The sequence below is a fragment of the Phoca vitulina genome, unplaced genomic scaffold (assembly GCF_004348235.1).
Source record: "Phoca vitulina isolate PV1807 unplaced genomic scaffold, GSC_HSeal_1.0 scaffold6, whole genome shotgun sequence".
Classification (NCBI taxonomy): domain Eukaryota; kingdom Metazoa; phylum Chordata; class Mammalia; order Carnivora; family Phocidae; genus Phoca; species Phoca vitulina.
The window spans coordinates 13974989-13987071 of record NW_022589709.1 but is presented as its reverse complement, the minus strand read 5'-3'; the positions used below and the strand labels follow the sequence as shown (position 1 = coordinate 13987071).

Sequence of the window (12083 nt, the reverse complement as noted above, 5' to 3'; positions counted from 1 at the left end):
TCAGCATAGGGGAGGTTGAGAAGGGGTATGAGGGAACCTACTGCAATTCCAAAAGTGTTCTGTATCTTGATCTAGAGGGTGGGTAAATGGATATATAAGTGTGTAAAAATACAGGGAACTATACTCTTAGGGTAAGTGCTCTGTACATATTTTACTGTATTATATACTTCAGTAACAAACTTTTTTAGAAAAATAAAAAAGAATGCAAAGGTGGAGATAATGTAATTCCCCCCCAGATGCTTCTCCAAGCTGCCCAAAGGTGATAGACCTTATGAAAGGATGTCTAGAGAATTTTCCCACTACTGCTAAACCAGGTAGGTGGGTCAATAGTGCACATTTAAAGCACTGATCTGAAAATTCTACCATTGCTCCTCCATGTATGGAAAATTAACTAAAATATGATACTCTCCCTTCCTAAGGGATGGGTCAATATTTCCTATAGTTCCTGAAAACACACATCTACCAAATAAAGATGTTTAATCTCAGAGTTTCTAGCTGGACCAAGTTCCTGATGGAAACAAGATCACCAAGACCTATGGGAAACACTTGTCCCATAGAACTGGAGAGAAGGGTTGCTTAATTAAATCTACACCTCAGACACTATATTCTCTAGCACCATGTGGACACAACAATACACCTGACATTTGTATTGTTTTCTGCTTGTTTCACTTAAAATGTGAGCCCTGATGTCTTTCCCTCTTTCATGTATAATGCATAATACTCTGTAAGCAGCAGGAACTAAGAATACTTTTTATTTCTAATAGTAACATGTAAGTAGTACTAAGACATCAAACTATTACAGCAACTTATACCAACAAAAATAATTAATAGTTACTATTTATTGAATTCTCTATGATTTACATGTTTAGTTCAATATTATGTACTTTGTGTAAGAGACTATGCTAAGTAATTTTTAAATATTATTGCCTTGAATGCTCACAACCACTCTACAGAATATGTCATATTCACAATACTATCACGTAAAGTTGGCAAGCAGTTGAGCTGAGATCTACACCCAGGCTGATCTCCTTCCAGGAACTGAACACAACCATAGTTTTCTACCACTCAACATTCAGCATCATTGAACCAAATCAGCCTCTGAATTTCCAGTAAAGGTTTCTCATGGCAATTTGGGACACTGTGTCCCACTGTTAGAGAAAAAGTCCCATCTCCTTCAAGACTTCATTTGCCCCCCCAGAGCTACCCATGATTTAAAGCTCTGTCACTGGTGGATGAAGACAAACAAAATGAAGCCCCACTGACCTTCACCACTTCCTCTCCATCGACGATCTTCAATTTCTCTAAGTTCTCCTGCAGCAGCAGAGGCTTCATACGCCACTTCAGCAAACCCAGCAAGCCCACTGAAATAGAGTCCAGGCAAGCAGAATTACTATTCTTGGCTTAAAATGTCCATTCAGGACCTCGCTGGGCTTACCCATGCACACATCCACATGCACACTACATACATACAACTCTTGATGGTTTCATTACCGTTTTGGGTGAGCTTTGTGGAACACACCAGAGTGGAAATGGAGAACACATCTCGGGAGCTGACGGAGAGACCCCCAACACTGCTGGAGCTTCGACTCAAGGTGGCCCCCTTGTTTTCCACATGGTGTCGATAAGAAGGAAGGGTCAGGTAAGCACTGGCATCCTCCATCTTCTTACTCTCCCCCTGGAAACAATACTGTGGTTACTTCCCCCAGCCAGGGGTACATGCCCAATGCCACATAGAGCTTGCAGTGGCCAGCTTACATATTGTAAGGTACAGAGAGTCAGAATCAGAAAAAATCATCAGAGAAGCAATAAACAGCTGGTATGGTAGGGCTATTTTTCTACAAAACAGGCAAGAACCCAAAGTTACATTAATGGAAAAGGGATTGACCAACCAGTTGAAGGCTCTATGGACTTCATTAACAGCACGAAGGGAATTGAAGATTTCCCTGACAGGCCATTTTGATTCCTCCTAAATTTCTTGAGATTTTTTTTTTTAAAGTAGGCTCCACACCTACCATGAAGTCAAACGTGGGGCTTGAACTCATGACCCTGACATCAAGACCTGAGCTGAGATCAAGAATTGGATGCTTAACTGACTAAGCCACCCAGGTGCCCCTAAATTTCTTGAGGTCTTAACACATGCCTACCAGCAAGATAAGGAATCAGCTTAAAGGAAAAGTTAACAGCAAAGGCACTAAAATCTGAAAGTCCTGGGATCTAGACCCTGTTCTACCATTCACAAGTCTTGCCTATGCTTGGTCTTTCTGTGTGTTATTTTTCTCATGATTAAACTGAAGATTAACCATATTACCTAGCTCCCAGAAATTTGGGGCAGACTAAATGGGCATAATGCATATAGAGCTCTTAGCAGAGTTGAGAGACACCTAAGTCCCTTGGCATGTGGAAATGCATGGTTAGAGATAGGCATTACAGGAGTTAATGTTTATTGAGCCCTCGCTCAGTACTGGATGCTGCTCTAAGTGTTTTATATGCCTTGGTTCGTTTCATTTAAACCTCACAGCTGCTATCGTCACTGTTGTAGACACTGCTATCATTGTCAGTTTACAAATGAGGAAACTGAGACTTAAGAAAAATGAGTACATTGCAAACTGACTATAACTGGACCTCCGCCACCACCACCACCCTCCCCTGCCTTCCCCCCACCCCGCCCCGCCATGAGTTCACAGTCCACTGGGGAAGAATGGCTTTCAAGGCAAGAACTACCTTGATGTGCCATAAATGAGAAGAGAGCAGCTGTGCAGAAGAAGGGGGTGGGGGTTTCCAGAAAAGCCAGAGAGACTCAGAGAAAGAGTGCCGGTGATGAAGCCTCGATGAGGCAGTGTTTGCCATGGAGACCATAGGCAAAAGGGTGTTTTCAGCCCCAAGGCTGAGAAAGCCAAGGACAAGTGTTGGATCCCTATGCCTGTGGCTTAGCCTTGTCCTCCTTCACAAGCACATGTTTTGTCTCCAGCCAGGTGCTAGCATACGCATTCCACTGCCACAAGAGGGGTTGTGGGAAAGCAAGCAGGTGAGATCAAGATAAACACTTCCTACTTCTCAAAAACAATACAAGTCTCATGATGTAAAATAATGATGGCCGATATCTGTATACCCTTTTATACACAGCCCTTCCACATAGGTCATCTCGCTGGTTTGTCATAAATATTACCATCACACTTAAGAAAAAGGAAACGGACACTCAGAAAGGTGTGTGAAATGACTCCAGATTTAGTCAGCGGCAGGATTGGGACCCCAGATTCTGATATGTTTCCATTAGTTTCCAGCTCTCAAATGTTTCTTGCTGGTCTTCTATACATTCCACAGGGGTCTTTCCAGAGTCAATAGCCCATTCTGTATATAACAACAACCTTTTCCACTTATTCAAGGTGCTATGTACTCATCACGGTTGTGTTTATATGAGCGGTCTCATGTGATACTCACTCAACAATTATTCACTGAGGGCTCATAGAAGGGGAAACAGAGGCAGAGAAATTAAGACTTTATGCAAGGCCACACAGCTGGTGAACCCTGGTGTGTGTGATTCTGTGGTCCCTGCTTTTAACCACTAAGCAATCCTGCCATCTTCCCTTGGCTTCCTGAGCCCCACTCACTGCAGAGTTAATTCCAACATATGGTACCTTTAGGACGACCAAGTCGTGGCATCCATCTTGCAGAGTGGTCCCATCTTCCTTCATCAACTTCACATAGGACATGGCAAAGTTCTTTTCTCCTTTATCTTTAGCTGGAAATAGCATTGTGAGGTCAGGAAAAAAAAAATGACACATGGACCACCCAGTTATCCCACTCCTCTCCCCTGAGGGGAGCTTCAGAGATGCCATTTGGTCAGGTACTCACATTCCAGGGATGACCGATGTCGAAACATGAATCTCAGATGGATCCTCTGCATGTCTTCAATAGGGACAGCCACCTTGGTAGGCAGAAACCAGAGCTCAGAAGACAATGAGTTAAACAGCCCTCCCCACTCCAGCCCACCCCCCAAAAGGCAGCCTGACCATTTAACTGAGAGAGCTGCATGCTGATTTATTACCCATCCATCAAGCCTGATGAACTGTAAATAAATTACATAAGAACTAGCTATGAAGAGAAAATAAAGTACCAAATGTAATCCATTTGGCAAATTGCAGTCCTAGCCAATGAAAAGAGGTCCGTAAATTACAGTGGGTTAAAATGAATCTCCCCAAATTGATATAAAAGTCACATAACTTAAGCACAGGATTTGATGCACTGCAAACTGCACAATGCACATTTTCTTTACACACTCCAGGAGTTCTGGCAACTGCAGCAGGGCTTAGCAAATTAACAGTGGTCATTAGGGGGTATGCTTGAGAACTCTTGTTTATGCAAATTCATAAAAATGCTTGACTCCAATAATATTTCAGAAAATCCTAGGGCTCATTCCCATCCTTGGCTGGGCAGATACCCAGATGCTTTTACCTCTGAAGACACTGAGCCAAATCACTCAGTCCTCAGTCACCCCAATTTCACTGTCCAGTGGGTGGTTTGTCACACCCTAAATTGAGGGCCATCAGTCCTGGCTCTGGACTGCCCACCTCCTGACACCTCACAGCTCTCTCTGTAACATGCAATTGAAGCCAAAACAGAGAAGCTTAGCTACCTGTGAGGAAACCACTTTGATTTTTAAAAGGGACAAGTTTACACTGTATGGATGACTATTAAAAGCCAAACAGTTGTATACTTTGAGACACTTTCTGCTCCAGAGAATGAAATTTGAGCCTGAAGAGGTCCACCATTTGTGAATTCAGACAGAACAAAGGAACTGAGAGCCTCCTGGGTGACTGCAGTCCAATTCTTTCTTTCATTGTGAATCAAATGGCCACTCCAAGCCACAGTCAGGTGAAACGCTGGCCTTGCTGATGCCAGGCAGAGGCCCTGCAGCCCAAAAGCTCACGGTTCACATGGGGAGACACATATTTTAACAACCACTTGACAAGGGCTAGCAAAGAGAAATAATTAGAGTACAAGAGAACACAGAAAAGAGAAGACCAACTTGGTCCAATAGCTTTCTGACCCCAAAGTTGGGCAGGTCATCATTTTGAAGAGTGAGTGCAAGGAGTGAGTACAGTGAGTTCAGGGAGACCCACTGAGGAAAATGGGAATATAGGTGACCAGGCAAGAACCACTGAGGTTTGGAGAGCTGTCTCAGAAAAAGGAAGTTATGTGAACATCTTGTGTTTGGGTTCAGAGCACAGGGTGAATAAAGACTGCTATTAATTACAAGGCAGAGACATTTGAAGCTGTGTTCAAGCTCCACTGTTCACTGAATTAATTCCAAACTCTTCTTCCAATGCACAATATTCCCTTCTGCTTTGTGTGACAATCTGGTAATGCGAATATTTGTGATTAATGCCACTTTTGTCTCAGGCACCCTCCCAAGATGGTATCTTTCAGGCATTAAGTGGGCTTTTATAGCCTCACGTTTACTTGCAAGCTCTGTCGCTCCTCACTGCTGAGTGGAATGACACAGCTTGGTGCGCTGGGCACTGTGCGCAAGAAGACCATCTGACAATCCTATAGTGGCTGATTCTAGGTCAGTGAAGGGGGATCAAGAGAACCAGGGTACTCACCCATTGGGCCACAATTTCCACTGCCTGACACACCACTGGACACACACTAGGGTATTGCTTCAGATCTTAGGGAGGTGTCTCAGAGCCCCTAGATATGTGTTTGCTCTATCGTTATTATTATTATTTATTATTATTATTATTACCTTGACTGTTTCCATCCACCGTGGTTGTTTGACTTGATAGTACACAACGGACCGATATTCATTCATGGGCTTGTCCCCAGCTCCCACACAAATTGCATTCTGACCCAAGAAAAACAAAGAGAAAAAACACTACAGAATTGCCATTTTCTGTGCTTGGGCAATTTCGGCCCTAAGGCCAACACTGGCCTTAGGGTCTGGGAAAACCCTCCCTTTACCAACCCTTCCGCCAGATACCCCTCTACATTACAGATTTATACATGAACATCCCTGGCCCCAGGAGTGACAGCTGCTTAACTACAGAAATTCTATTACTTGCATTCTGGAAACCACTGGAGCACGCCAGGCACTGACATGACTGCTTATTGTAAATGGTAACCAGCCTTGGAGTTACTGCAGCCTGCCAGTCTTATTAATCCTATTTGTTTCTCAAATCTGAATGTGCACAAAGTTTACAAACAGGCTCAGATCAGTCAAGCAGCAGCTCATTCCGATGGATTCCGATGCTAACAGGAAAGCTGGGTGAGAGGAGGGAACCTGGGCTGCAGACAGATACAGGGGCAGAGGGGCCTGAGGGAGCCCCACCATTACCAAGCATCTTCTGGTATCAGGCCCATGCCAAGCACTGGGATATGGGCAGGAGTCAGATATTAAACCTGGCATGAGAGTTCAGTTTTGGGGAGGGATCATTAGATAAGCAGACAAATCACTGAACAACACAATGTGATGACAGACATATGTCTTTACTACAATGGGGCACAGAGAAGAGATCCTTAAGTGCAGCCTGACGATTCAGGGAAGATTTCTTGGAGGTGATGACAGTTGAGGATCTTGAAGAAAGATTCCAAGTTGGCTTTGAGCAAAAATGTGGGAAAGATATTCCAAGCAGAGAATGAGCACAGAGCAAGCATACCTATATAGGATATTTATTGTTTTCCATAAAAAACACTCTCAGAGCAACAAGGAAAATTATCTTCTAACAGAGTCTGTCAGCCCCTAATTCTATCTCTCTCTGTTAATTCTAGTTCTTTGGCCCCCCAGCAAGATCTAAGCTGGGTCTCCCAGAAAGGGCCTAAGAATTCTACCTCCAGTCTCTAGAGATCTAGGGACATAAGGATTGGTTTTGGAGCCCCTAGCCCCCAAACTGCAAAACTGTGTGCCTCTGGGCATTTTTAGGATGACAGACTCCTTGCTCCTTACCAGATTCCATCAGATTCACCAACAGATCCTTGATACCACCACCCCCACCATCACACCACCAGGTTAAGTGACCAAAGCAGGCCACATACGAGCACTCTAGGACCCCCAGTGAGAGAAGCTAACTTGTGGGAAGGAGAATCCTGCCTCTCTCCCTGGAATTCTCCCTCTTTACTTCTGAGCTGTCGGGCAAGAATGATTGATGGTACTCGCAGCCAAACTGAATCCATTTTAAAATAAGGATATAGTGTCCTTTCAGAATTAACCTCTAAAAAAAACAAGAATTGGGCCATCTGGGTGGCTCAGTTCGTTAAGCGTCTGCCTTCGGCTTGGGTCATGATCCCAGGGTACTGGGATCAAGCCCCACGTTGGACTCCCTGCTCAGAGGGGAGCCTGCTTTTCCCTCTCCCTCTGCCTGCCGCTCCCCCTGTGTTCTCTCTCTCTCTCTGTCAAATGAATAAATAAAATCTTTATAAAAAAATTTAAAAAAAAACAAGAATAACCAGTGAACTAAAAATGAGGAAAGACAATCTCTTGGTTTTCAATGGGATGAAGTCTGTCAGAAATTTTTGAGGCCTGAACTATAAACATGCTTTCAAACTTATTCTAAACATTTAGAGACTGCTTTTTGTCCAGCATTATGCTGAGCCCTTTACACGTACTACCTCACTTAATCTAATCCTCACAACCACCACCAATGATCACCGCTATTATCCCCATTTCAAAACTGAGTAAACTGAGGTCCTGAGAGATTAAGTCACTTGCCCAAAAAGATAGCTGAGCGAGCATACATCTCAGGCCCACTATCTCTCTTGTCTAGTGTTCCTTCCATAACAACCTAGATGCTTTCCAGCCTCCGAAGATTTATATCTAGTGACATTTATGGGCTTAGAGTTTCTGTAACTCCAGTGAATCCCATGTAGCTCATAAAATCTGAAAATACACATATATCTCTGGTAAAAGTAAAATTGCTATATGGCAGCAACTGATTCCCACAAAACTATCTTGATGAAAATTTTTGATTACCCAAGGCTGTAGAAAAAAGATTCAGTATTACTCTGAGAAAGACCTAAGACCCTCACTCTCAACATACCAAAGATAAAATTGAATGTTTCCACATGTGTCGAGAATCATGACCAGGGACTAAGCCCAGTTTTAGAGAAAATATAAATTTATATATGCTCAAGTAAACCTATTCAATAATTTTCCCCATTGCCCACCCCTATGGTCCCCAATTAACAGTAAGAATTCCTCATTAGTTTCAGGTCAATTGAAGACAATCTGAGTAGGAATCAGGAAAGCCTAGCCTTTAATGCTGACTTGGTCTTGGTAGACACACTTTAGCAGGAGTTCAAATCAGGCTCCTCACACAGGCCCTGTTTCCCTGGTAGTAATACTGGAGGGACAAATAACACCATGGATGCAAATGCATTTTAAGAGCCAGAATGTTCTATACCTATAAGACCACATCCTGGGAAGATGCCAATCATCATCCATAAGGCAAGAATGAAGCCAGAAGACTACCATTCCTATTTAGTAATAATGGCTAAATTTTAATGAACACCTATTATGTAGATCGCCTCACTTGATGTTCGCAAAAGCAAGGTGCAACTGCTGGTCTCCTACTATTCAGACAGAAAATTGTAGGCACAGAAAGATTATGTAATTTGTTCAAGGTCATTCTGCTAATCAAGGCTTCACTGGGAATTGAGCTTGGCTGCCTGGCCCCAGAGTTCATGGTCTCAAGCACTACAATACCCTGTTCTCCATGTCCTGCTTCTATCCCCATAAGCTAGCTGGTTTCAGAAGAGCAGAGGTTTCTAGGCCTGGCATTGAAGCCTTCTCACTTCTCCTTAAACTTGCTTCAGGCATCTGTCCACATCAGATTGCCCATTTGACTGCCTGGGTTCCTGCCCAGTTGCTCTGCCTTCTCTGAATGTTACCCCTCCTTCCTGTTTCCGAGTATTTACTGCAAACCAGGTGCTTTACTGGTACCATTTTGTTTAACTTGCAACCCCAAGAGGAGATGATGATTCCTCTTTTACAGACAAATAAAACTTGCCCAAGATTACACAGCTACTAGGAAGGGAGGTTGGGATTTGAACCTGATCTATTTGATCCCAGAGCCTAACCCATTAGCTTCTCTGCTATGGCCCCTCCTGAACAAGGTTGCTGAGAGCCCAAAGTGAGCCAAGGATAAGTGTAACCTACTTTGTCCTCTGGCCCTGCTCTGCCAAGGGCAGTGTGCGCCTGGAGCAGGAAAAGAAATAGATACCCCACAGGAACCCACCAGAATCAAGTGTCTGAGTGCGCTGCCTGACACTTAATTAGGCAGTAATATTTATTTCTGCAAATAAAGAAAGAGCAGCCTCCCACAGGCTTCCTTCGCAATTTTCAATAGTCAGTCAACTGAACTCCCCCATAACTTGCCTAATAGAGGAAACTGCAAATTACCACCATGCCCCATAGTTATCTCTCCATTTCAGCCCCCAGAATACCTGCTTATATATTCATCTCTGAAGAGTGTGTCTGCTCAGCCTGGTAGGATGTGACTGGAAAAGGTGGCAGAGGGGTAGAAGGAAGAATGGTTCAGAAGTGAGATAAGACACCTGCCTTCCCGTTAACTGTTCCTTCTAATTTGTCCTTCAGCAACACTGAAGGCAAGCTATCAGTGTTTTTAAAAATGAAGCTGAGGTTTAAAAGTTCTCCAACAGGTAGTTGGATAAAAATAACTTCAAAGCAGTGGTCTATATGTTCGTGAAATGCAATTTCCCTTTCAGATAAAAACCCACTGCTCTTCTTTTGTGTTCCTTTGAGCAAAGTGTCTTTCACTTATTTTACTTTTCAGAATCCAACAAAGAGGATGAGTTAAACACTTGGATTATTGCTCAACCAGATAGTAATTAATGGGGCCAGTCTTTACCAATAAAAACACAATGGGATTTCTTTAAATTCAAAAAATAATTATGAATCTTCCCAGAATTTGAAAGAAGTAGCTATTAGCATCATTTTTGAAATGAGAAATAAGTTGGAGGATTTTTTTTTAAATGGATGGGCATTATCATGAAGTATTTAAGAGGGCCTGAAACCTGGACTCAAACCCCATCTCTGCCACGTACTAATTTTACGACCTTGGAAAAGTTGTTTCATTTGAAGGTTTAGTTTCCCCCTCTGTAAAAATGGTAATAATAATGGTAATGCATCGTACTTATCCCAGCACCTGGCACATAGTAATTCCTCTGTGAATGCTAGTTATGTTCTTAGGTAGAGGGTAGCAAAATCTGCCTAAACCCCAGTCCCCAAGGTTAGAGCAGATGACTTATCAATACTCCTGCCCCCACCCCACTGTGCTATCTAATCACCTACTGTGGCCTAAGAGGAATCTTTGTCCACACTGAAACTGCTGCTGAGAGCTGATTTTATTTTCAGCTCGGTACTCCAAAAGGAGAAATTGAGAAGTAGAACCCTCCCACACACTGGACACAATTGCTGACAACCTTAAAGGAAATATGAGTAAATAAATGTAAACACACATGAGAAATATTGTATAGGACATATGCTGTATAAATATTTATAGCAACGTGCTTTGCATTCTTGAATACACTGTGTTGGCCCTCTGGAGACCAATTTACGAATAAGGCTTTCCACCAGAATTTCTAGCTGAGCACTAGGGAGTTGGATTAAGTGTTGGGAATGTCTGTTTTGAGGCCATCCTGAGTCTCCACACCAGCCCAAGGCTCTGTATTGATCCTTTTTCTTGCCATGGATTTTGTCTGAATAAACCAGCTCAGATTTCAATGACAACAACATTTTAACAGCAAAAAGCTGACCTTTAAGCTGAGGCCAAGCAAAAGAAAGAAAAAAGAAAGAAAGAAAGAAAGAAAGAAAGAAAGAAAGAAAGAAAGAAAGAAAGAAAGAAAGAAAAAGAAGGGATCATGAAAGGGGAGAAACAGACATTGAAAAACTGCTTTGAGGGGCGCCTGGGTGGCTCAGCTGGTTGGGCGACTGCCTTCGGCTCAGGTCATGATCCTGGAGTCCCGGGATCGGGTCCCACATCGGGCTCCCTGCTCAGGGGGGAGTCTGCTTCTCCCTCTGACCCTTCCCTCCTCATGCTCTCTCTCTCATTAAAAAAAACAAAACAAAACTGCTTTGATGTAAAGACCAAATTAACACAAGGTCTTACTATGGACCAGTGTGCAAACCAAGCTCTAAAGGTGTAGATCACGTTACTCAAGGCCATCCCGAAGGCACCTGGCATTTAGAGAGCAGATTGGGATGGGAAAAGCAAATCTCCGTGAGCAGAAGCACCCAAGGCAGCCGGGGCACCCAGAGCAGCAGCAGGGTCCCTTACAGGCAGCGTTTTGCCGTCCTCCGCGCACACACACATGATCACTTCCACATTCCTCTGGGTGGTCTTGTTGTACTTGTCAAAGTCGCCTTGTAAGAGAGTGATGTAGATGTCGTTCCTGACATCCCCTGCAGGCAGAGGGAGAGAGAGACAAGAGCTGGCATCTTCACTGCAGGAGAGACACTTACTAGAAGGCACAGGGGTGGGAGTGGGAGGGCGAGTGCCCTGCCTTGACATCTACTAATGAAATTAAAATCAGACATGTTTCAAAGAAGCATTGTTTCCTCATCAGGGAGGCTGGAGAAGGAGGTAACAAGGGGATGGAGGAATGCTAGGACATCAGTTGCAAAAAGGTAGGTAGGATGGTCAAAATTGGCTCTGTTCTTCTCTCCATTAAAATTATTGAATTTCCATCCTCTAGTGACACCTTCTGGGAAGGCAAAGGAAAGCTCCTTGGCCATAGATCTTTTACTGTGCTGAAGCAGATAAGGTGACTTTTCAAGTGTCCAAGGAACATGGGGTCAGGAAGGAGGTTCGGAGGGTCTTCAGGAATGGGGGGAGGGCAATAAGAATTGAAAACCCCACAGGGGAATGCACAAGGAATTGATGGTTCAGGTACAGCACAGGCCCCCAGTTGGACCACCATACACCGTGAAAAGGAGTAAATCGGCAAGAGCAGTGGTGGACACAAGTCTAAGACAGGTTTAAGATAAAAAGGGAAGTTCTAAAACAGTGTTATTATATAATCTTCTTTTGTTTTTCTTTTACTATATACACGTTTGGACAATTTTAATA

General features: G+C 43.5%; 1 protein-coding gene across 2 annotated transcripts in view; it reads right to left on the bottom strand.

Annotated features, from left to right (window-relative positions):
* Positions 1-12083, bottom strand: part of DOCK2 (dedicator of cytokinesis 2) — a 475105-nt gene that overhangs the window by 332468 nt on the left and 130554 nt on the right. For both annotated transcript variants that reach the window (XM_032403689.1, XM_032403690.1), the window contains 6 exons: positions 11292-11416; positions 5747-5845; positions 3853-3925; positions 3636-3739; positions 1492-1675; positions 1264-1361 (listed from right to left, as the gene is read on the bottom strand). In XM_032403689.1, the coding sequence (XP_032259580.1) occupies positions 1264-1361; positions 1492-1675; positions 3636-3739; positions 3853-3925; positions 5747-5845; positions 11292-11416 (683 nt within the window). The remainder of the gene's footprint in view (positions 1-1263; positions 1362-1491; positions 1676-3635; positions 3740-3852; positions 3926-5746; positions 5846-11291; positions 11417-12083) is intronic.